This window comes from Pongo pygmaeus, chromosome 2, assembly GCF_028885625.2.
Source record: "Pongo pygmaeus isolate AG05252 chromosome 2, NHGRI_mPonPyg2-v2.0_pri, whole genome shotgun sequence".
In the NCBI taxonomy this organism is placed as follows: domain Eukaryota; kingdom Metazoa; phylum Chordata; class Mammalia; order Primates; family Hominidae; genus Pongo; species Pongo pygmaeus.
Genome location: NC_085930.1, coordinates 205,791,390 through 205,818,296, shown reverse-complemented (window position 1 = coordinate 205,818,296; position 26,907 = coordinate 205,791,390). Strand labels below are relative to the sequence as shown.

At 38.5% G+C, this 26,907-nt stretch overlaps 1 protein-coding gene across 1 annotated transcript in view; it reads left to right on the top strand.

The window, feature by feature from the left end:
• The first annotated feature begins 625 nt into the window (after positions 1–625).
• LOC129032992 (uncharacterized) overlaps positions 626–26,907 on the top strand; it is a 96,115-nt gene continuing 69,833 nt past the window's right edge. Inside the window, exons 1-3 of the mRNA XM_063661427.1 lie at positions 626–658; positions 1,204–1,308; positions 1,497–1,864. Of these exons, the coding sequence (XP_063517497.1) occupies positions 626–658; positions 1,204–1,308; positions 1,497–1,864 (506 nt within the window). The remainder of the gene's footprint in view (positions 659–1,203; positions 1,309–1,496; positions 1,865–26,907) is intronic.

Here is a 26,907-nt window from a genome sequence, read left to right as displayed (position 1 = left end):
GTGTTGAATGCTACTTTAGAAAAACGTGTTCAAATCTAGGGAAAAAATTTGATTCAAAACTACATATCAATTATCTAGCTAGCTAGCTATCTAGAGACATGCTTTCATTCTATTGCTCAGGATGGGAAGCAGTGGGATTACCATAGCTCACTGCAGCCTTGAGCTCCTGGCCTCAAGTGATCCTCCTGCCTCAGCCTCCTAACTAGCTAGGGCCACAGGTGGACACAGTTACGCCTGGGTTTTTGTTTGTTTTGTAGAGACAGGGTTTCACTATATTGCCCAGGCTGGTGTCAAACTGGAGTCTCGCTGTGTCGCCCAGGCTGGGGTGCAGTGGTGTGATCTCGGCCCAATGCAACCTCCGCCTCCCGGGTTCAAGTAATTCTCCTTTTATCAGCCTCCCAAGCAGCTGGGACTACAGGCATGCGCCACCACGCCTGGCTAATTTTTGTATTTTTTGTAGAGACTGGATTTCACCATGGCCAGGCTGGTCTCCAACTCCCGACCTCAGGTGATCCACCCGCCTCGGCCTCCCAAAGTGTTGGGATTACAAGCGTCAGCCACTGAGCCTGGCGAAGCACTTTCTTCTGTTATTAAGTAGCCTAACCCAGGTGGGGCGCGGTCCCTCATGCCTGTAATCCCGACAACTCTGACGGCCAAGGTGAGAAGATCGCTTCAACTCAGGAGTTCGAAACTGGCCCGGGCAACATAGCGAGCCCCCCCCACCCCCATCTCTAGAAAAATACAAAAATTAGGCCAGGTGCGCACCACGCCCGGCTAATTTTTGTATCTTTTGTAGAGACAGGGTTTCGTCATGTTGCCCAGGCTGGTCTCGAACTCCTGAGCCCAAGCCATCCATCCTCCCGCCTCGGCCTCCCAAAGTGCTGGGATTACAGTAGGGCCCAGCCAGCCTCATGTTTTATTTAGCAGTCCCTCCCTGTTGCACACTTGGATAGTTTCTTAATTTTTTTAGACAGGGTTTACCTCAATCTCGCAGGCTGGAATGCTATGGTTGGATCATAGCTCACTGGAGCCTTGAACCTTTGGGCTCAAGTAGCTGGGGGGCTGAGGTAGGACTACAGAGATGGGGTTGCACCATGTTGCTAGGCTGCTCTTGCCCTGAAGGGTCCTCTCGCCTCAGCGGCGTCAGACATAGTTTTCTATTTTTGACGAACATAAACACTGTGCTGGGTCTGAATTTTTCAGCTACCCTTCTTCAGCCCGCAACACACAGACCTGGCGGGGAGGTCGCTGTTACCAGCCCCCACTCTGACGAGAAGACTGCCCAGCCCCAAGCGCTGTAGCGCCCCGGTGATGTCGCCGAACACCCGGCGCCTGTGACGTCGCCGAACGCCCACCTCTACGGTGTCGGCGAAGACGCGCCCTTGTGACGTCACGGAAGGCGCGCCCTTGTGACGTCACGGAAGGCGCGCGCTTGTGACGTCACGGAAGGCGCGCCCTTGTGACGTCACGGAAGGCGCGCCCTTGTGACGTCTCAGGGGACCGCCACTCACGCGGAGCCAATCGGAACTCGCGGCGGGGCTGCTGGGTCTTCCAGGAGCGCGCATGAGCGGACGCTGGCTACGGGTGGCCGGTCGGGATGTAACCGGCTGCTGAGCTGGCAGTTCTGTGTCCCGAGGCTTCCGCCCGGCCGCAGCCGCACATACGCTGCGAGGAGGAGCTTTACGACTTCCCGGTCTTCGGGGCCAGGCGCAGCAAGGGCCAGACTCTGCCCTAGCAGGCGCTGCGCGCCAACCGGCTGGCACCTGTCGCAGAAGGTGCAACCGATCGCACTGTCGCGCGGAAGCTCCTCAATGGCCAGCTCCAGCTGCAGCCCCAGCCGCCCACTCGCCTCTCCTGAGCCTGGGTAAGTGCGTCCCACAACACCTCCCCCAGCCAGGGCCCGGGGACCCCCGGGAGCGTCCCCGGCTACCTGGCGCCGCTCATCCTGGGCAGGGTCGGCCCCCTGTGAGGCTGCCGGGCATGAGGGAGCTGCACCGCTGAGCTTGACCTCTGACGGCCTTTTGTAATAGCATTAAGTCTTTGAAACTTTGTGGCGAGGTAGAAGGGGCTAGGAAACGAAGAAAACATCTTTTTAAAAATATAAGCGATCGGCTGGGCGAGGTAGCCCACGCCTGTAATCCCAGCACTTTGGGAGGTCGAGGCGGGTGGATCACGAGGTCAGGAGTTCAAGACCAGCCTGGCCAGCATGGTTTCACTGAAACCCCATCTGTACTAAAAACACAAAAATTAGTCGGGCGTGGTGGCGGGTGCCTGTAATCCCAGCTACTCGGGAGGCTGAGGCAGAGAATTGTTTGAACCCGGGATGCGGAGGTTGCAGTGAGCGGAGATCGGGCCACTGCACTCCAGCCTGGGCAACAGACCAAGACTCTGCCTAAACAAACAAATATATGTGTGTATATATGCGATCGAGCCCGGGAGGTTGAGATTACAGTGAGCTGAGATTATATAAGCGATCAAGCACGGGAGGTTGAGGTTACAGTGAGCTGAGATTGCGCCGTTGCACTCCAGCCCGTGTAACAGAGGGAGACTCTGTCTCTAAAAAATTATATGCAAGTGAGAGCTTTTCTTCCAGCCTTCACGCTCAGACTGAAGAAAGTAATTAGGCCAGCCCCCGTGGCTCACGCCTGTAATCCCAGCATTTTGGGAGGTGGAGGCGGAAGCGGAAGCGAGTGGATCGCTTGAGATCAGGAGTTCCAGACTAGTTTGGGCAACATGGTGAAACCCTGTCTCTACAAAAATATAAAAAATTAGCTGGGCATGGTGGCACGCACTTGTAGTCTCTGCTACTTGCCGGGCTGAGGCGGGAGGATCGCTCAGCTGCAGCCTCGACCTCCTGGGGCAATCCATTTCAGCCTCCCAAAGTGCTGAGATTACAGGAATGAGCCATCGTGCCTGGCTTTACACTATATTTTAATACTTTTTTTGAAAATGGAAACTTTTACAGGCAATTCACTTCCTTCAAACTAATGATAAGGAAGTGATGCTGTTCTGTTCTGTTTTGTTTTTTGTTTTTGTGGGGTTTTTTTTCTTTTTTGAGATGGGGTCTTGCCCAAGTTGGAGTGAGGTGGTGCAAACAAGGCTCACTGCAGCCTTGACCTTCGGGCTCAAGGAATCCTTCCCCGTCAGCCTCCCCGGTAGCTAGGACTACAGGTGCATGCTACCACGCTTGGCTAATTCTTTTTTTGAAATGGAGTCTCACTCTGTCTCCCAGGCTGGAGTGCAGTGGTGCAATCTCGGCTCACTGCAGGCTGGTCTCAACCTCTGACTCGGATGGTCCACCCACTTCTGCATCCCAAAGTGCTGGGATTACAAGTGTGACCCACTGTGCCTGGCGATATTGCTCATTTTAGATACTAGAACTTTTTAATTTAATTTTTTTTTTTTTTTTTTTTCTGAGATGGAGTCTTACTTTGTCTCCAGGCTGGAGTGCAGTGGTGTAATCTCGGCTCACTGCAACCTCCACCTCCTGAGTTCAAGCGATTCTCCTGCCTCAGCCTGCCAGAGTTGCTGGGACTACAGGTGCGCACCACCACACCCAGGAGTTCAAGGCTGCAGTGAGCCATGGTCGTGCCACTGCACTCCAGCCTGGGCAACACAGCGAGACCCTGACTCCACAAATAAATCAATCAACATCGTATGATCTGTACCAGGGTATAGGCAGGTGCTATGATCCCCACTTTTCATCCTCAACTCTAAGTTGAGTCATACATCAACCTCTAGTAACAAGTGGCATGTTCTCAGTCAAAGGGGTAAGCCCAAACCACGTGGAGAGAATCTTATCTCTTTTGAGAGCTAATATAAAAAGAATTCCTCCTAGGCGTAAAAATATTGTGACATCAGTTACTTAGGCTAAACATGCCTATTATGCTAAGTGAGTTATTAACAATAAATACTTTAACTCTGTGCCATGTTAATTATCATAATCTGATTTATAATTTGTTTTAACGTTAGGTTAAACAATAACCTAAGTAATAAAGTAAACAATATCTTCAAACTTGAAATATATGCTTATTTGTTAAAATAAAAAACAGTTTAATTTGTTTGGGACATTTAATTTGTTTGGCATGATTATTTCTTTTCTCATAAAATATATATTAGTGCTTAAGAATTTTAAGAGGTATAGTCTTTCCTTTTATAATGGTGGTTGTTTTTAAAATGAATCTGTTATTTCTGTTACATGAATACAGATACTCCTTGACTTACGATGGAGTTACATCGCAATAAACCCATCGTAAGTTGAAAATACTGTAAGTCAAAAATGCACTTAATACACCTAACTTACAAACATCACACCTTTGCATAGCCTATCGTAAACATCCTCACAACACTTACATTAATATTTGGGCAAAATTATCTATCACAAAGCCTATTTAATAATAAAGTGCTGAATATCTCATGCAATTTATTGAATAGTGAACTGAAAGTAAACAACAGAATGATTGTATGGGTACTCTTAAGTATGTTTTTAAATGTGGATCACTGCATGCAGATGGCATTCATACTATTGTACAGTCAAAAAAAAGTAAATTGTACCATCATAACTGAGGAAGTCTGCAGTTTATGATAATGTAAGGATTTTGGAAAACTGTTGCAAATATGTTAAAATTAATTTGTACTAATCTCTTGCACATTTGTATATTAATTGATTAAATGCTTCACCTATAGTTTTTTTCACAGAATTCATTTCATTTAAAATTTTAAGCTCAACTTTGAAAATTATAAACTGTGGGTTGAAATATTATAAATAATACTTTTTGCTTATTTTCTTTAAAAATATAAACCTATATCAAAATATATACATGATATATGTGTGTTTTTATGTATAGACACTCTGAATGCAACACATATTTTTATTTTACACTACATCTTTTCTTTTATTCCACAAATCTTGTATTAATACTAAATATCAGTCGAATTCCCAAGATACTTTTTTATGTGCCTGCAAATAAGAATTATCCTACCTGATCTTTTCAAAGTAACTTTACCAATGAAATAAATTTGACTTTGTTTAAACATTTCCAATCTTGAGAGCTTCAGAAATCTCATGACAGAAGGTGTCCATCCATTTAGTATTTGGCAAGTTACAATTTCCGAGTTTCTTGTTTCCCTTCTGAGACACATCAGGCAAATGAGCTTTTTACTTGGAATTAAACAGATTGTTTTGTACGTTGTGCTTCTATTGTGTTAATAAAAAGTTTCATTAGTCTGTCCCTAGTGACTAAATGTGGTAATTAATAGCAACAGTATTGGGTGGGTGACTGTGTGAGTGTGCATGTAGTATATATTTGTGGTCTTTAAAGCTATTTGTTTCAATAAAGATGACAGCATCCAAGATCCCCAAAGTTTCCACTCTGAAAGTATTTTAACAATACAGTTTCTAAAACAACCTGCTAACTTTTCTGTTAATGCACCTGTTGTTCTCTGACATGAGAAATGCTGCACTCACATAAATTGAACTGAAAATGTTTAAGTTCTTCCTTAAAGTGAGAAATTAGCTTCCCCTCAAAATCATCAGCATAATAAAAATATTATATCATGAGATGAAAGTAATTCAGCAACTAATATTCTCTAAAGAGCTAGGCCAAGATGTATTTGACACATAATGTGCTAGACATTTTGAAGAAAGTAATACAGTTCTTGACTTAACCAGAGTATAGCTAGGCACCTTCAGTGCTCAACTTCACTGAAATATCACCCATCTATTAAGAAACTTGACGCATAGTGGGCAAAGTTTAATATGTTTCAGATATGGAAGGGAATCTAAAGTAGTGAGGGGACAAGTGCAAGTTATAAGACACAGAATGAATATTGTTTTGTGTCACTAAGTGAAAAGCCAAATGTACACTATGAGATTTATGACATAAGCCAAAAACAAGAAAACATTTGCAGTCCTGAACATCAATATTTTCTTCAACTATGTGAGCCAATGAAAGAGAAACTCTGAAGAAAGATTTATACAAAATTCACAGCTTAAAAGGGGCCAATGGAAAGATTTATACAAAATTCACAGCTTGAAAGGGGCCAATGGTAATAGTAATCTTTTAAATAACTCTATAAAACATAACAATTCAGGTGAAAGACGGGCCGTGGACATAGACCACATATTCTATCTCTGTCACCAAATGAGTTAGTTTTCTACCCCAATATAGGTATCTTAGATTATATATACACAATAATTTAGCAAAGAAGGGAGTGGCCATTAAGGGAACAAATCTATAACTAGGAAGAAATTTTCCCGGATAAAAGGTCCTGACAGTAGCTTTAAAAATACAAAACTGATGACTGCTATCACTCTGCTAACTTTCCATTATTACAGCTGTTTTGATAGACATGTAACTATCTTCAGCTATGAAGCATAAATTTTATGTCAAGCAAGGTACTGTCTGTTAGTGACAACCTAGCCATATTTCAAAAACTGTTGCTGCAGCGCAGGCAATGAAATGTTTAACTCTAGTAACTCTTTTAAGTGATATGGTCAAGGCAACTCAGTGGAGTATGTCCAAGGGGCTTGCAACTTTCATAGCAACCATCACTTGATGGCATGTTACCTCCTCATTCATGAGAAGCTGTGGACAGAGACAGAAAAATCAAGGAAACTGGAGCAAAGTAAACCTGTGTTCTCCAGACTGCTTAATAGGGGTGGTAGCATAGCGTTTTAGTTTAGTTTTGTTTTGTTTTCAGCTTTGGCATTAATTACAGAGATAAAGAGAGGAAAACGATTACAGATACACTAGGATTCTTCATTTTAGCAGTTGTGTTTTCTGAATACAATAGGCAACGAGCCATATGTTTAAATACCGTAACCTAATGACCCCTTTGCACACTCAAACCCCTTACAGGACGGGGAGGATGGGGAGCGTGCAGACTGGCAGGTACATGAGCTTAGACGAGTGCTTTGGGGCTCCAGCCCCGTGGTAGCATTTAGAGGTGAGTGCCTGTGACTCCCAAAGCCCACATGGGTGTGGCCTGTCTTACCGTGTGCTCTTTTAGCTTTGCCATCCACATACGGCTTAAGTGTTCACCAGCTCAGTGCCCTCTTGGCACCCAGGTCTTTGTCCAATATCCAGGAAGAATCAGGTCACACATCAACGTGAAGATTGTGAATGCAGGGGTTTTACTGAGTGGTGGAGGTGGCGCTCAGCAGGATGGATGGGGAGCTGGAAGGGGATGGAGTAGGGAAGATGATCTTCCCTAGGAATTTGGCTGTCCGGTGGCCAATCTCCTCTCTGACCACCGACAGCCAAACTCCTCTCAGCATTCAGACGCTCTTTCTCTTCTTTCTGCTGCGCCGCTCTGCTGTTCTCCGGCTCTTCTGTTTGTCTCCTTCTCATCTGCTTCTAGAGCCTGGGGTCTGGGGTTTATATGAGTATAGGATGGGGGTCATGACAGGCCAAAAGGTAACTTTTGGGAACAAAAATAGGAATGTCTGTTCTCATTTAGGGCCACAGGTTTCCAGGATTGAAGGCGGGGCCTTTGCCAGGGAACTACCCTCTTCAACCCAATATTTCCCTGTCTCCTGTCCATATCAATTGCTGGGAGAATTAATTTGAATTTAATAGCTTTTCTGAAGCCTGTGAGTCCTTCTAGTGAGTCAGTGAGCCTTCATGTTGTATTGAGAATCCCTGACACCCTATGCAATTTTAATTGTTTTCTTCTACACAATTGAAAATTTTAATTACTTTTAAAGGAATGGGGTTTCACATTGATTCATTCATTAATAAATTATTATTGAGTGCCTTCTATGTATCAGTCTTATTTTAGGTTGTAGAAATACCACAAAGTATGAAATAAAATTTCTATCTTTAATATCCATTTAAAACACAGAATAAAAAAGGAAACAAATTAAAATAATATTCTAATATAATTTGCATTTTACCAAATAAATAGACTTTGTGTGAAGAATTTATATTAAAGCTATTGGAGAGAACTGATCCCCCTTAAGGAATTTCTTTTTTGTATAGCAGATTATCTGAAGGTGTAATATCAGGGCTTTCTTCCCTGCTAGGAGTTTGATTTCAATTAATGCAAGTATCAGATGTAAAGAAGGGCAATAGCAAGTGATAAAGACTTACACTCAAGTGCTACTCTGTTATACTTGGGGATGAATATTTCATGGTCAATTCTGGAAGGGGTTAAGTATAGAAATTGAACAGTGGTAAGTGGCTGCCTCAGGAGAAAAGGTAGCAGTAATTACCTCTGAAGGGAAGAAGATTCAATAAACAAGGATGTTGGAGAGCTTTGGAAATAAGCTTTACATATCACAAACTATCTATTAGTGGAATGTGCCTAGTAAAAAAGAATAAAAAATGTAATTTCCACAGGATTCTCTATGCAGAAACAAAACACAAAAAGGGGAAAAAAATGGCCTTTTCTTCCCACCCACTCAGGGTAATTTCTTAAGTGGTTTATGATCTGATAAGAAATGGAAGAGAAATTCAATTTGTAGTTAGAAAAGAAACTAAAAATTAATCACCTAAAGAAAAAAGTTTACAAATTTTTCATAGGTATAATTTTTTAAAGGTTCCGTTGTGCTTCATTTAGAAAACTTAAATATGATTTAACAATTTGTCATTTTGGTGAAAGAACTATTTTATTTCTTTTATAGACCCATTGATTTTGTCCTCTAAATTACTGCAACTAAATGGTTTTCTTCTCAACAAATCATGATTTTTTCTTCCTTTTGTTCAAAGTTGTGAGGGTTTTTCTTTGCTATTTACATCTGTGAATTCCATTCATTTGAACAAAGTGTAAAAATGTAAATGAAAATAAAGGAGTAGGTGTGGAGAATTATAAGTTTGTAGTAGAGTGGGATTTCTCAGCCTCAAATCTGTTCATACTTATTGAAATTTATTTAAAGTTTAACACTTTGGAAAAAATCAAAATTAACAAAAACATTCTTAACACCTACAAATTTCTATTTACCACTTAATTTTACTTTCAAAAACATTTTAATCCATATATTTTATTAGAATGTATTCAATAAAGAAGAGAAATATTTTTCTGTGGTACATATTCCCAGGTCTTCTTATTTCCTATAACGAAATAAAATGAGAATGGAAAATAGTCAGTGAAGATTGAACTTCTCTTCCACTAAAAGAAGATATCAAAATATTTTATTAGAAATCACAAAGAAACTGGTGAGTTCACTGTTCCTATTTTAAGTATGAAAACTAAAAACAGGTACACAAAATAATTTATAATCTTTAATTTTCTAAGTTAACTATATTCATTTATTTCTTTGTATATTTTATGTTATTACTCACATGCATATAAATATGTTTAAGCAAAAATTTATGTAAAATATCATTGTTACCGGCTGAATTGTTCCTGTCTTGTCCCCCTCCTCAAAAACATTTCTATGTTGAACCTCCCGGTATCTCAGAATGTGACTGTATGTGGAGACAGGTGTGGGGTTGAGATAGGTAAGTAAGCAGGAAGGAGGAAGGGGCCCCGGGTTGGGACAAACAATTGTTCTGAGAGACAGCTAATCACAATCCATTGGCACAACATTCTGTTCCCAAATACCTGGTTCCCCACATAGTCTCTTCAGCACCACCTTATAAAACTTCCCTCCAGCCCCTGCCACTTTCCAGGCAGTCCCTTCTCTGCCATACTGCCCATTGCTTTTTTGCAATGTACTTTTCCTCTAATAAATCTGCCTCTCTTCCCCAACAACTGTGTTGCTAGATTCCTTTACCAACAGCAATGCTGGCCGTGGCCATTGCACCCATGACAATAGGGTAGTTGCAGAAGTGGTTAAGTTAAAATAAGGCCCTTAGGGTGGGACCTAATCCAATATAACTGGTGTCCTTGTAAGAAAAGGAAACTTGGACACACAAAGAGACACCAGAAATGTGCACACACTGAATACCATGTGAATATATAGCAAGAAGGTAGCCATCTGCTAACCAAAGACAGTGGCCTCAGGAGAAACCAGACAAATCAATCCTTTGGTCTTGGACTTTCAGTCTCCAGAACTTTGAGAAATAAATTTGTAGTGTTTTTTGTTGTTTTAGCCAAGCAATCTGTGGCATTTTCTTATGACCATCCTGGCAAACTAATACAATTATTAAACAATTAAACTTTCTATAAAAATTACGCTTAATGTTCTATTATGATGATTAAAGAATACTCTATCAAAGAGTGTTATATTTAATGTAAAAAAGTAAGACATATACAAATATAAAGAACAAAAGTAAAATAAGGTACTCTCTTACTCCAAAGATCCAAGAATCTATTGTAAATTTCAGTATGACAGTGGAAGCCCCAGTGTATTTGGTTCCTAAAGAAAGAGAGATTTGGGGCACTTTGGAACATTTCATAACTGTGGGCCAAATAGGAATGTGACTAGACCATGTGAAAAATAACAATAAAGAAATCATCATATTTTAGAATCTTGGAACAGAGCTAAAGTAGTATACAAATGAAAACAGAGCATAAAATACATGTTCTACAAGAATATAAGCCTTGTATAAGAAAAATAGATTAATGGAATGTCTGACTCCAGTAAACACTCAAAAAAGAAACAGTGACATAAACTCTAGGAAAGAAAATGAAAGAGGTAGTAGAACATACGGATGAATAAGATTATAGTAAAATAGCAAAACTATAAAAAGTTTTATTTTTAGAGGAAATGATTAACATGTGTAAACTGACAATTAATATGCATTGGAGGGGAAAAATTAAGAAGGTATAACTTGCTCCAGAAGAGAAAGATCACCTAAAAAGGATTGAGTGAAATTTAAAAAAAAAAGAAAAACAAATTGCTGAAGAGGCTCATGAAACATGTTCACCGTGCATCAATTACCAACTTGTCTGAGCCCAGTGACACTGGACACCCCCCAACTCACAGAAGGAAATAGAACCAGTTTACTGGAACACAGGTCAGTAGTGCACATACAAACTAAAGCGCCAAGAAAAAAATATGAGAACAATTCAGAAACATTGCAAGAGGCATGAGGAGCATGCTGAATAAATCTGACTCATGTGTATTTGCGATTTAAGAGGAGAGGACAGGGACTACGGAGCAGAAGCAATGTTTGAAAAGATAATGAATAAGAATGTTCTAAAACTCATTAAAGTCAGCAACTCACATACTGAAGAATTCTGCAAACTTCAAGCAGGGTAAATAAACAGAAAAACACATTTAGGCCCAATGTGGTAAGAATGCGTAAAATAAGTACAAAGAAAAACATCTAAGAGCCTGAGATAAAAGGCAGATTACAATGAAAAGATAAACAATCAAATGAACCATGACTTTATTACAAGAAATTACGATTTCAATGCCACTCAGTCATATATCACCAGGAACACACCTGTAGTTGAACAAATTGGGTTTATTCTTTTCAGTGAGCAAGGACACACATCATGGGAAGTCAGCTGGCTTTTCAGTAGTGAGTATTAGGGAGGACTTTGATGGGATGATTTTGGAGACCATCCAAGGAAGCAGGCACTCACTATGCATTGGGTGCTCTTAGGAAGTAAGGACCATTCTATGACTGGTTATTTCAGTAAATCTTACCTAGGAAGAGGAGCCCCTAGAATGAAAATAGAGCTTCAATTTGCAAAGAAGAGCAGTCATATTAGCCAGGAGAGGATTGTGTTTGCTATTTTCTGGGTTGCACAGTGACTTTGGTTTTGCCCACTCTCAGACACAAAATTATAAAGTGAGCTCTTGTGTCTCACCTTCCCATGGCTGCAGAGTGGGCTTTGCTGGTGGTGGTGTGGGGTGAGAGTGTGTGCATCTAACAGGAAGACAGCATATCCTAGTTGTTTCCTTGCCAGGCCAGCCTTAAATGACACTGAGTCTAACAGTAAGTGCAGACCAGTTCCAGATGCCACCACTACTTTTGAAAATTGTAAAATAATTGAGTGTCACCTTCAAAGTGTGAAGAAACAAAAACTGGAAATCCAGTATTCCAAACTAATGAAAATATCTTTCAAAATTAAAGAAGGCTGAAGACATTCTCAGACAGACAAAAAACTTTGGGAGCACTGTCTTCATTGGGTCTGCCCTGAAATTACTAAACAGAACATCCATCAGGCAGAAGAAAAATGATTCAAAATTATGAATCAAGGATAAAGAAAGAATTAAATGTAATATAAAAGATAAAGCTACAGATACATCTAAATAAATACTGACTATATTAAAATAAGAATACTAATGTCTGGTGGAGTGTTTGTGTGTGTACATATATACTTATGTATGTGTGTGTGTATATATATACTTATGTATATATGTATACATGTGTATATACATGTGTTTATATATACATGTATATATGTGTATATATACATATACTTAACATAATATCTAGTGTGGCAAAAGTGAAAGTAATACAATTAAAATATTCCAAGAGTCTTTTATTTTTTGGAAGGAAGAAAAAGTCCTAATTTGTTTTAGACTAAGGTAAGTTAGGATAAACTTTATGATGTCTACTAAAATAATAAAGAAATAGCAATAGTCTAATTATCACATTAATAAAATTGCAAAAGAAATGATAAATAGCTGATAAGGAGGAATAAATTCAAGAGATATATTATTCAACATGGGGACTATAGTTAATAACAATATAAAAATGAAAGTAATAGATTAATCAAAAAGAGACAAGAAAGTAGAAAAAAAGTAACATAGAAAAGTGGCCTCAGTAGAAAAAGAATAGTAAGTTGGTATTAATCATGATATTAAAAACAAATGTATCACATGCTGAAATTAAAAGGCAAAGATTTACGTATATACACCTATACATAAATCATTTCTGTTCGACTTTCAAAATAAGGATGTTGTAAGTAAAAAGTATATAAAAAGGTATTTATGATTAGTAACCTAAGGAAATGGGTGCCTTTATACTAAAGCAAACTAACGTCTTCTTGAAACCAAGAAGCACAGCTAGAGTTAAGGTAGGACATTTCACAATAATGAATCAATTCATTGTGGAAATATTACAATTTTATACTGCTATGTACATAACATAGCTTCGTAGCCTTAAAATCTTAAAGAAATTCAAAGTAGCTAACACAAAATAGTAAGAAAAGCAGACTAAAGAAGTCAGTAAGGAAATAGAAAATTGGAATGTCATTAAGAAATGTAAGACAATAATGTCAAAAGTGAACATATGACTCCAGCATTCACGCTTGTCAACTGCACAAGGAGCACTTAGCAAACTTTTATGCTGAACAGCAGGCTATAAAGCAAAAACTTCAGTAATGTTGAGGAACTGAAATCATAATGGGTAGGTTGTCTTACCATTGTAGAATTAATCCAGAAATTAAGTACAAAAGAATAACTTTTAAAATTCGAAAATGTTTAGTAATTAGCAATGCATTTAAACATAAAACATGTATCATAAAGGAATGATTAAGTTAAGACATATATTCCACTGAGTACACGCACACACAAAATAGATACTTAAGGATGTGAAAGTCACCAAACACATCCAAAAGAGAAATATTTATAGACATTCATGCATCTATGATCAAAGAAAAGCTGCAAATCAGTGATTCAAGCATTTTGTTCAAAGAAGAGAGATGTAATCTTAAAGAGAATAGCAGATAGATAATGAAATATAAAATATAATATGGATAATTAAATCAAAGGTGGGTCTTTTGAAAAGACTAATACATACTCTTCAAAATGCTGACAGTGTGGGCTAATAAAATGAAAAACAAATGCACAACACTCCCTCCCCTAAAGTAGTCTAGAGGCATAATTTGTCAGTACCAATAATAGAAACAGAGATATCCTTTAAAATTTATGGTCATCAAAAGAACAATAAGAGAATGGGATAAACACATGTATGCTAAAAATAAGTGAAATGAGGCCAGGTACATGGTTCACACCTATAATCTCAACATTTTGGGAGGCCCAGGTGGGTGGAGCACTTGAGGCCAGGAGTTCGAGACCAGTCTGGCCAACATGGTGAAACCCTGACTCTACTAAAAATACAAAAATTAGCAATGCACGGTGGTGCACAACTGTAGTCTCAGCTACTAGGGAGGCTGAGGCAGGAGAATCGCTTGAACCCGGGAGGCAGAGGTTGCAGTGAGCCAAGATTGCCCCACTGCATTCCAGCCTGGGTGACAGAGTGAGACTCTATCACAAATAATAATAATAATAATAATAATAATAATAATAATAATAAAATGAAATTAATCCTCATATAAAAATGAATGCAGTGACAGAAATGACAAAATGCTGCATCTTGATCAAGCTGGGATTATTCTCGAAATGCAAGAAGGATTTAGCATTCATATATCAACCAATATAATATGCCATATTCACAAAAGATAAGTAAACAATAGAATAGAAGCTAAGACAAATAGAAAACTTCTGTCGTATTTTCAATAAAGGCAGAAACAATCCATTTCATAAAATTCATAATATTATCATAACATTTCTTATCCACCTAAAGATTGAAGAAACTTCCTATTTAAGAGCTTCAGTTTTGTTTTTTTGTTTTTTTGACGGAGTCTCGCTTTGTCGCCCAGGCTGGAGTGCAGTGGCATGATCTCGGCTCACTTCAACCTCTGCTTCCCGGGTTCACATCATTCTCCTGCCTCGGCCTCCTGTGTAGCTGGGACTATAGGCACCCGCCACTACACCCGGCTAATTTTTTGTATTTTTTAGTAGAGACGGGGTTTCACCCTGTTAGCCAGGATGGTCTGGATCTCCTGACTTCGTGATCCGCCCGCCTCGGCCTCCCAAAGTGCTGGGATTACAGGCATGAGCCACCGCACCTGCCAGAGCTTCAGTTTTTGTTAGAGCCGAGGTGGGGTTGGGGGAAGAGGCAAAAAAAAAAAAAAAAAAAAAAAAAAATCCTACGGTAAATATCAGATTAAATTAAAACAAATTAAAAACTTTCCTTGCAAGATCAGAAATAACACATTGCTGTCCCCTGTTACTACTTTTATTCTCCTATGTAATATTGTAGTGAAGCCTCAGCTAGTTTAATCAAGCAAATAAATAAATGATAAATAAATATCAAATAGAAATATATAAATAGTATTACTTGAAAGTTACATAAATATAAAATAGGATATTAAAAATCTACAAATAGGCTATTAGAATTTCTAAAGAAATTTAGCAAACTTACTGGATGCAAGTAAATATTTTTAAAAACTGTGTTTCTAAACACCGTACCAACAACAGTTTAAGAAAAAAATATGGCTATTACTTCCAGTAACATGAAAAACATCCCATTCCTAGGAATAAGTTGAATGAAAGAGCTACAAAATCTCTATGCCAAAAATAACAAAAATAAGGGAGTAAAATTAAAGAACCAAATCAATGTAAAGACTATGTTCATTATTGAAAGACTCCGTATTCCAAAGGACAGAATTTTACCAACATTGTTCTTCAGATTCCATGAAATCCCAATCAACATTTCAACACATTGTGTGTGTGTGTGTGTGTGTGTGTGTGTAAATTAAGAAGATGATTTGTGTGGAAATACAGTGCTCAGCATAGCTAAGAAAATCTAAAAGAAAGAATAGAATAAAGAACTTTCACTTCCAGACCTTAATACTTATTAGAAAGATCAGTAAAGTGACTGTGTGATACTAGTGTAAGCATAAACATTTAAGCCACCAAAATTGAATGACAAGCCCCCAAACAGAACCACACATGGACAGAGTCTTGATTTGTAATTAAGGTAGCACAACAGGACACTTAGGAAAGATTAGACTTTCCAATAAACCTTGCTGAGTAAACTGGTTAGCCATATCAGGAAAACAAAGCAAAAGAGAACAAGACATAAAGTTTGCCTAACTGTACACCCCCAAACACTTTAATTACAGATATCATTGTAGAAGATAAAAATATATAAATATTTTGGAATATAATATAGAAAAATATGTTTATGCCTTTGCCAAGACTAAACACCAGGAGCAATAAAAATAAAGAAGAATAAAACACAAAGAGCAATAAAAATAAATAAAAATTAAAAAAAAATAAAGAGAGCAATAAAAATAAAGAAAAAGATTGGTAAATTTAGCCTTTAAAATTTAAAACAACTTTTCATAAAAAAACTATCTACAAAAAGAACAGAATATATTTATAGTACCATACCTAGCAAAGGACTTGTTTCTAGAATATAAAAAACCCTTTAAATAATCAAGAAATAGAAATGTGGTAGAGCAAATGGAGAGACATTGGAAAAAGGACTTCAGCTAAAACGCTTTGTAGATTAACAAAGACATACGAAAAGCTCCACCACCTGGTCATCAGGAAAATGCAAAATAAAACAACAGTGAAGTACGAACACATACATCAGTGCAGGTAATACATTCTTTTTTCAAAGACCGAAAACACCAATTTTAAGTGAGGACCTGAAGTAAGCAGAGCTCTTATACACTGCTGAGGGGAGTATCCATTTGGAGGATTTTTGATGTTATTGAGTGAATTGAACATGCATATCCCCAGCCATCCCTTACCAGCTTTATTGGACCCATTGATTTCCCTGGGATGACTCACCTGTGCTTGCACACAGTGGCTGTGCCCCAGGAACCACACATGGTCCTTCCTCTTGTTTCTCTACTCTTAATAAGTAACTCTTGCTTGCTTTCAAATACTCTTCTAATATTCTTACATAAAATGTTTTAAGACAGGTTGGAAACGTTTGTCATAAATTCTCAATACTGGCAGGGGGTGGTGGCTCAAGCTTATAATTCAAACACTTTGGGAGGCTCAACCAAAAGGATCATTTGAGACCAGCCTGTGCAACATAGCCAGACCCTGTCTCCACAAAAATAAATAAACAAATACACAATCAACGTCTTATGTTAAATACAACAAATCAGAAAACAGACCTTATTTTCATGTTGGAGATTTATCAGAAAAACTGTTCTAGCTAAGATAGTGAGGCAGCATGCCTATTACTTAAGAGAAGAAGCATCATAGTGAAGTTCCTTGGAGATCAAATCCTCATTCTGCTATGTTCTGAGTCAGTGAACCTGGGCAAATTCTTTAATCTACCAGTGGGAACTCATGGCTACATTCTACACAGCCTGCAGCAAACTGAGAACTGTGTGTGATCCTGTGGCATGAACACATAGGTGTGTTCATATTGTGGAATACATAGAGCTGCATTTTTATAATTTCTGTATTTTTCTGAAATAAAGGTTTATTTTAATATTCAAAATTATGTTTTCAACTTAAGGATTTCATAGATTTTCATAAAGTTTACTGCACTAAACTCCAGTGCTGAGCATCGCTCAGTGCTTCAGTTCAGGTGTGAAAATCTAGCAAGGAGAACCTGACCTGATTGGTTGCTCAGAATTTGGGGCAATTACATTTGCAGTTCCAATTTCCCACTGGGTGGGGGAGGGCTAATATAATTGGCGGTACTAACAGAATCTTCTAACGGGTGCATGGTAGATCAGCCCCCTAAGTTATCTGTGATGGTAATAATGTTGCCAAGAATCAATACTAGGCATGGAAAATGAATGAAAATCAAGAGGTGTCTACAACCCTAAATGTTCATCAACAGGCAGTGTTTAAATTAATTATTTTATGTCTACTCTATGTTGTATTAAAAAAAAGATATATACGGCAAATAGTGACAAAGAATCACACCAGATTCAGGGGAAGATGAAATGTAAATTTTATGGAAGTATTCATAGGCAGAAACATCAGTGTAGTCCACAGCTCTCTGATGTCTCAGCTTTCCTTGAAAGTGACATACCAGATACCACTGTGGAAATTGCTCCAAGGGAAGGATCCAACCTTCCTACCACTATATAAATCTATAGGCAAGTTGAGAAGAGCCCATGGCACATCCCTTGAGTAGTTCATTGTATAACAAAGGAACATCTCTCAACAGAGATATGGGCTTGTTAATCTAGAGTTCAGGTACCAGCTAGAGGTCTCTGGTTCTTCTGCTCTGATAATTCTGCAGATCTATCAAATTAGACAAGAGGAGAAAAAATTAGCCTCTGGGGACATCCAGGTTTGTCTCTCCTCTGACTGTCCTCTGTCCCTTGAGGACTTATTGGATACACGATCCTACATTCCAGTAAATGTCAGGTTGTAACAATTTCTACAACATGGTCTGTAAGTGGATAAATCAATATGTTTTCTTGCAGCTGGGTCCAGTACACTAAGTAACTTTCGTACCAACATTGCTACAAGTTCCCTTTATGTGCAACGGTCTAATGGCACTCAACTACCTGTAATCTCTCTTTTTCAACTTTTTTCCTCACCCATGGATATATATTTTATACATCTTTATGTAATCATAAATTCTCCTTTATCTTTCCCATATTTAACTTCATTTTAATATTGAAGTAATGCTATATTTATGAATGTTTTATATGTTGTATAATATCACGATCTCATGCTATCCTAAAACGTGAAACGTTTTTGCCTTTTCTCAAATAGTTTGAGCTTTGGCTCAAAAATATTGTCATTATTTTTAAACTGTTTTCTAGTTTTTTGGTAGTTTAAAAATATTTTTATGATCAATTACATAGCTTTTAATTGAAATATTGATGGAATTGAAATATAAATCCTTTATTTTTCAAAATGTTGTATGGTGTAAAACATCATATTATTATTATTATTATTGTACTTTAGGCTCTATGGTACATGTGTGCAACGTGCAGGTAAGTTACATATGTATACATGTGCCATGCTGGTGTGCTGCACCCACCAACTCGTCATCTAGCATTAGGTATATCTCCCAATGCTATCCCTCCCCCCTCCCCCCACCCCACAACAGTCCCCAAAGTGTGATGTTCCCCTTCCTGTGTCCATGTGTTCTCATTGTTCAATTCCCACCTATGAGTGAGAATATGCGGTGTTTGGTTTTTTGTTCTTGTGATAGTTTACTGAGAATGATGATTTCCAATTTCATCCATGTCCCTACAAAGGACGTGAACTCATCATTTTTTATGGCTGCATAGTATTCCATGGTGTATATGTGCCACATTTTCTTAATCCAGTCTATAATTGTTAGACATTTGGGTTGGTTCCAAGTCTTTGCTATTGTGAATAATGCTGCAATAAACATACGTGTGCATGTGTCTTTATAGCAGCATGATTTATAGTCCTTTGGGTATATACCCAGTAATGGGATGGCTGGGTCAAATGGAATTTCTAGTTCTAGATCCCTGAGGAATCACCACACTGACTTCCACAAGGGTTGAACTAGTTTACAGTCCCACCAACAGTGTAAAAGTGTTCCTATTTCTCCACATCCTCTCCAGCACCTGTTGTTTCCTGACTTTTTAATGATTGCCATTCTAACTGGTGTGAGATGGTATCTCATTGTGGTTTTGATTTGCATTTCTCTGATGGCCAGTGATGGTGAGCCTTTTTTCATGTGTTTTTTGCTGCATAAATGTCTTCTTTTGAGAAGTGTCTGTTCATGTCCTTCACCCACTTTTTGATGGGGTTGTTTGTTTTTTTCTTGTAAATTTGTTGGAGTTCATTGTAGATTCTGCATATTAGCCCTTTGTCAGATGAGTAGGTTGTAAAAATTTTCTCCCATTTTGTAGGTTGCCTGTTCACTCTGATGGTAGTTTCCTTTGCTGTGCAGAAGCTCTTTAGTTTAATTAGATCCCATTTGTCAATTTTGGCTTCTGTTGCCATTGCTTTTGGTGTTTTAGACATGAAGTCCATGCCCATGCCTATGTCCTGAATGGTATTGCCTAGGTTTTCTTCTAGGGTTTTTATGGTTTTAGGTCTAACATTTAAGTCTTTAATCCATCTTGAATTGATTTTTGTATAAGGTGTAAGGAAGGGATCCAGTTTCAGCTTTCTACATATGGCTAGCCAGTTTTCCCAGCACCATTTATTAAATAGGGAATCCCTTCCCCATTTCTTGTTTTTGTCAGGTTTGTCAAAGATCAGATAGTTGTAGATATGTGGCATTATTTCTGACGGCTCTGTTCTGTTCCATTGATCTATATCTCTGTTTTGGTACCAGTACCATGCTGTTTTGGTTACTGTAGCCTTGTAGTATAGTTTGAAGTCAGGTAGCGTGATGCCTCCAGCTTTGTTCTTTTTGCTTAGGATTGACTTGGCGATGCGGGCTCTTTTTTGGTTCCATATGAGCTTTAAAGTAGTTGTTTCCAATTCTGTGAAGAAAGTCATTGGTAACTTGATGGGGATGGCATTGAATCTGTAAATTACCTTGGGAAGGATGGCCATTTTCATGATATTGATTCTTCCTACCCATGAGCATGGAATGTTCTTCCATTTGTTTGTATCCTCTTTTATTTCCTTGAGCAGTGGTTTGTAGTTCTCCTTGAAGAGGTCCTTCACATCCCTTGTAAGTTGGATTCCTAGGTATTTTATTCTCTTTGAAGCAATTGTGAATGGGAGTTCACTCATGATTTGGCTCTCTGTTTGTCTGTTATTGATGTATAAGAATGCTTGTGATTTTTGTACATTGATTTTGTATCCTGAGACTTTGCTGAAGTTGCTTATCAGCTTAAGGAGATTTTGGGCTGAGACAATGGGGTTTTCTAGATATACTATCATGTCATCTGCAAAGAGGGACAATTTGACTTCCTCTTTTCCTAATTGAATACCCTTGATTTCCTTCTCCTGCCTGATTGCCCTCTTCTCAGGGATTTTCTTAATGGCATCTGAGAATTCTGCTGCCTCTTGGTTGGCAGAAACTTTTCTTGAAATGTTTTCTTGAAAAAAAAATTTAAGCCAAACCTCTTTCCAAAATTATCAAACTATCCTTTGCTGACATTAAATTCTCCAGCTTCAGATCTGTCACTGAAAATTCTAACCAGTGCAGTCAGGTAATAAAAATAAATTAAGATGGCTGCCCCATCTGGGAAGTGAGGAGCGCTTCTGCCCAGCCGCCACACCATCTGGGAAGTGAGGAGCGCCTCTGCCTGGCCACTCCATCTGGGAGGTGAGGAGTGCCTCTGCCTGGCCGCCCAGTGTGGGAAGTGAGGAGCACCTCTGCCCGGCCGCCCTGTCTGGGAGGTGACGAGCGCCTCTGCCCAGCGGCCCATCATCTGGGAGGTGAGGAGCGCCTCTGCCCAGCGGCCCATCGTCTGGGAAGTGAGGAGCGCCTCTGCCAGGCCGCCCATTGTCTGGGAAGTGAGGAGCGCCTCTGCCCGGCCGCCCCGTCTGGGAGGTGAGGAGCGCCTCTGCCCGGCCGCCCCGTCTGGGAGGTTTACCCAACATCTCTGAAGAGACAGCGACCATCGGGAGCGGGCCATGAGGTCGATGGCGGTTTTGTTGAAAAGAAGGGGGGGAAGTGTGGGGAAAGGAAGGAGAGATCAGATTGTTGCTGTGTCTGTGTAGAAAGAAGTGGGCATAGGAGACTCCATTTTATTCTGACTAGGAGAAGTTCTTCTGCCTTGGGATGCTGTTGATCTATGGCCTTTCCCCCAGCCCCGTGCTTTCTGAAACATGTGCTGCGTCAACTCAGGGTTAAATGGACTAAGGGTGGTGCAAGATGTGCTTTGTTAAACAGATGCTTGAAGGCAGCATGCTCTTTAAGAGTCATCACCACTCCCTAATCTCAAGTACCCAGGGGCACAAACACTGCAGAAGGCCACAGGGTCCTCTGCCTAGGAAACCCAGAGACCTTTGTTCATGTGTTTATCTCCTCACCTTCTCTCCACTATTATCCTATGACCCTGCCATATCCCCCTCTCCAAGAAACACCCAAGAATGATCAATAAATACTAAAAAAAAAAAAAAAAAAAAAAGAAATTTCTTATAAATGGCTGTCAGGGGTCCAGGGAAATGGTGCTCAGGCTACAGTTATTTTGGCACTGACAACAGGAACTGGTTTGGTTTGGTTGTGGATGGGAGGTCTTATGATACTTTTATAACATCTTTCTGAGAACACAGAGTACATGAAGGCTCTGTCACCCAGCTACGGCTGCCTGGTTCCATTTTAACTTTGAGCACCTCAGTTAGTCTCCTGGGAGTCATTTTGTCTTTCTACAGGGGGCTTACTTTAACAGGTCTTTCGTCAATTTTGTAATTGGATTTTGAAGAAAAATACCATTGCATTTTGAATTTTTTTTTACACATTCCTGTAGAATATATGGTTTGTAAATATATTCTTCTGATCTATAATTTGTTTTCCTCCTCTTAAAAGGACCTTTCAGCTGGGTGTGGTGGCTCACGCCTGTAATCCCAGCACTTTGGGAGGCTGAGGCAGGCAGATCACGAGGTCAGGAGTTCAAAACCAGCCTGACCAATATGGTGAAACCCCGTCCATTCCAAAAATACAAAAATTAGCTGGGAGTGGTGGTGCACACCTGTAGTCCCAGCTACTTGGAGGCTGAGGCAGGAGAATCGCTTGAGCCCGGGAGGAGGAGGTTGCACTGAGCTGAGATTGCATCACTGCACTCCAGCCTGGGTGACAGAGCCAGACTCCATCTCGGGGGGGGCGGGGAAAGAGAACTTTTCACAGAGCCTAGGGTTTTAATTTTGATGACTTCCAATTTATCCATCTCTCTTTATGAATCATGCTTTTGATGTCAAGTATAAAATCTCCTTTTTTAGCCTAGATCCCAATTTTCTCTAAGAATTTTTTTCCTAAAATTTTATAGTTTTACATTTTACATTGAAATATGTGATCCATTTGGAGTTAAGGTTTGCATGAGGTGTGAGGGTAGAACCCCCACAATTTATCCATTTAGAAACATGAGGAGACTTTATTTCTCATAAGGATTACAGGCTTCAAGGTGGCCAGCTCAGCCAAGGGACCAGAAACAGGCACTTTGAAGGAGGAGGGGTTAGGGTAGGAGCTTTATGCTGGGCAGGTTGGCTAAACATACATATTCAACAGGTTATAGGAGGAGCTATGAGTATTCATGAAGGTGGTCCTGACACATGCATATTGAACAGACATGCATGTAGCATATGACCCATGTTCACTTTGGGGTGGAGACTTAACATTTAAATGTATTACAGTTAAGTCCTATATTTCAACAGGTCTTTTCAGGGCACGAAGGCACACAAGCGTGCAGCCTCTGTAAACCAGCCAAAGACAATCCACGGTTGGTGGTCTTATCAGGAAGTTATGGCTGGTAGAGCAGGGGTTCAGTAAGTCAGTGGGTGGTGGAGCTGGAAATTGTTTTAATCTTGTCTATCTCGAGGCCAGTGGTTGTTTAGCTGCTAGAGAAAAAGAAAAGCCTTGTGGTCCTTAGAACACAGTTTATTCTTTAGGCGTAGGGTTAGTGACTTAACCCTTGCCTGGCATGGCCTTAGGTCCTGTTTATAATTTGGTATTTTATTGCCGCAGAGTCTACTCTGTCAGTCTTCTGATCTCTATGTTAACATTAATGCTGGTCTAAACCCCAAAAGGCAGGGGGTATAATGAGGCATGTTTGACCTCCCACCCCGTCATGACTAGAACTAAACTTTTAAGATTTTCCTGAGGTCCCCTTGGCCAAGAGGGGGTCCATTCATTTGGTGGGGGCTTAGGATTCTAAAGTTGACAGTGTTTAGGTCAAGGGTTTTGGTTTGCCTGCTTGTTTGCTGTGCCTGTGATGTGCAATTGCCCTACTCCCATTTGATGGAAAGGCTACCTTTCCTCCCACGAGGTGCTTTCGCATGCTTGTCAAAAACCAGCTGGGTGCATTTGTTTTGGTCTCTTTTCTGTTCTATAGATCATCTCCCTCTGTCCATACCACACGGTCTTTACTAGCTATTTAATGTGTTGAAATAGGGGTAACTTAATACTTGTTTTAAATTCTTCATTTAACATTTCATCATCAACATTTATCTCATCTAAAACAAACAAAACAAATTCACACAGTGTACGGTGTGGATGTACTGGAGTTTATTTAACCCGACCCCTCGTAATCAATGGCTATTATCCCCCACCCCAGTTTTTTTGTTATTATAGTAAATAATGCTGAAATATTTTTAAAAGATTTTTTAAAGTTTATTTTTAATTGACAAATCATAATTGTATATATTCATGGGATACAATGTGATGTTTTGATATATGTACATATTGGTGGAACAATTACTTTAAGCTAATTAAGATATCCATCACCAACACATCTATTTTTTTGTGGTGAGAATATTTAAAATCTACTATTTAAGGAATTTTGACATATAAAATGCATTAACTACAAAAAAAAATAAATAAATTAAGAATTCAGATTGCAAAACAAAAAATAAGACAGACTCTATTATATACATTGTGGTTGTATATGTAGAAAACCCAAAAGAATCTACAGAATACCTCCAGAACTAATAAGTGAGTTTTGCAAGATTGGAAGATACACAGTCAACACACAGGCAAAACAAACCATTAGAATCATTCCAAGTACAGTAATAATTCAAGAATAAATGATTTCAGATGATCTTATTTATTTATTTATTTTTAGAGACAGGGTCTTGCTCTGTCACCCAGGGTGGAGTGCAGTAGCACAATCGAAGCCCACTACAGCTTCAACCTCCTGGGCTCAAGTGATCCTCAGCACCCCCAGGTAGCTGGAACTACAAGCGTGTGGCACTATGCCAGGCTAATTTTTTAATTTTTATTTTGTAGAGATGGGGGTCTTAATATTTTGCCCATGCTGGTCTCAAAGTCTTGGGCTCCAGGGATCCACCCACCTTGGTGTTCCAAAGTGCTGAGATTATATGTGTGAGCCACCACACCTGGCCTATAATCTCATTTAGTATGTCTTGAGACATTTGAAAATTTTCTAAAATTAAACTATAAAGAGACATTAAAAAACATATCCAAATCTCCAAATAAATTTATATAGTTTATTTATCAATTATGAAAGTATTTCCTCAGTTTTCTTGGTGATAATCCTACAATATAGACAAGATTTAGCACCAGCTCACTTTTTAGATACATATAATTTCTTTTGCTAGAAATTAGGAAACAATTTTCTTTTATTTACCTCCTGTTTTATTCCTGTACTGAAATCTTTGTCCTTCCTTTATTCTAAAACTATTGGTTATTTTAATGCATACACTGAGAGGAGAGATTGATTGTTTTCCCATATTTTCACAAATGGGACTATCAAGAATAGCCTGAAAAATTCCACATTTGAGAAATGTTTCTATGGCTAATATGAAAATTCTCTAAAGACTTAGGAAAACTCATATCTTTACCCATTTAACATTTTAAAGAGATAAATCAAAACAGCAGAAAGTTATGACAGGCAATCTGATCAAAATTCAAAAATTTTTACTTTTACCTTTTTTTGTTTGGGTAGATGAGTATGCTATGCAGATTTTTCCTCTATTTTTAAGATATCAAAATTAATAATATATTTTACTCTCTTGTTTTTTCTAGCCATTTTTTTTTTGGTCAAAAATATGTTTCCATTAAGAATTGCTATTGAAATTTTAAACTTTTATTTACTAATACTTGAAATGGAGTCTGGATCCAATAGATATTTGGGAAAAAATGCTATTTTTTCCAACATTTTCATAAAGTGTTACTCCATTTCATGACATTTGCTTTTTATATATGTACTAATTCTCACTCTTCTTAAAAGTAAAACATCTATACTTACTTCCTAGCTACATGTGAACATTGATTTAGTGTCTTGTAAATAATGTATAACCAGTGGTAGATAAGGTTGTATGATGACTAATGATATAGCTATAACATTATCTTGTTTTCACTGCTAAAAAATTTTTACTTCACACACTCAGGGACAGATATCCAATGCTTCCTTGTTGTTTCTTATGTAATCTTGACAGTTAAAAATATTGATAGTTAGTTAAAAATATTGATAGTTAGTTAAAAATATTGATAGCATTGTTGCATTTAGTCATCTTCACTGCTTTTCAGAAGTAAGTTTCATGTAAACTGATCAGTAGGTTGAGACCCTAGTGATATGTTTCAAAGCAGCATATAAAACATGATGCTACACTGTTGTTTTTTAAAATACCTTTTCCAGAGACTTGTCATAGTTGCACCGCTTTTTTCTAAAGAGGATGTTAAAATTTCAGTGTGCATGTCTATGAAATAAATGTTTTTAAATATAAACATTAATTATTGTAGTTATGCAGTATTTCTAAGGCAATTCCAAAACTAAAACATACTGTCATTATAACATTTGTCAATCAGCATTTTTACCTTTAGGAAGTAATTCTTTTTTAGAACACTGTAAATATATTTGGACTTAAGACATTCATAAGAAAAGAAGAAAGTGTTTGGTAGATCATAACATAGTTTGTTTTCTTACTGTAAAGCCTTTTTCTGTTTATGGAGGTTCAAACAGCAATTGAGAAAATAACTGACTCTGCTGTCTATTAGATTAATTTCAAGTAGTCAATATTGCTTTTCATTTGTAGTCTTCATTTTTACTCCAGTTTAGTTTATGTGGGGTTTAGTTTATTTTTGTTTTTTATTCTTCCTAGCTTTATTATGGTATAATTGACAAGTAAAAATTATATCTATTTAGTATGTAAAATGTGATGTTTGGATATGTGTACACATTGTGAAATAATTAAATCAAGATAATTAACATATACATCCCCTCTCATATTTACAAATTTTTGGAGGTGAGAACATTGAACATCTACTCTGTTAACAATTTTCATGTATACAATACATTATTAGCTATTGTCTTTATGCTGTACAATAGATACCCAGAGTTTATTCATCTTGTCTCGCTTGTCTCACTTGTTCGTCTTTGACTAACATTTCACCATTTTCCCCCATCCAGTCTTAGTATTTAGAATTCCACGGGACTGAGATATTTCTGAACTCAGTTTCCCGAGTTGATTTTGTGGCAGAAACCTGGTTAGAGAAAAACATCAACACTTTGAGAGTCACTAAAGTTGCATAAAACATAATAAGAAAAAATATTTTGTATAGTAATGCTAAAACAAAACAAAACAAAAGCTAACTTACTAATAACTTTTGCTTATGTTTTTATTTCTCCTAAAAAATGCTGACTAGAGCACTCTTGTTCCCTACA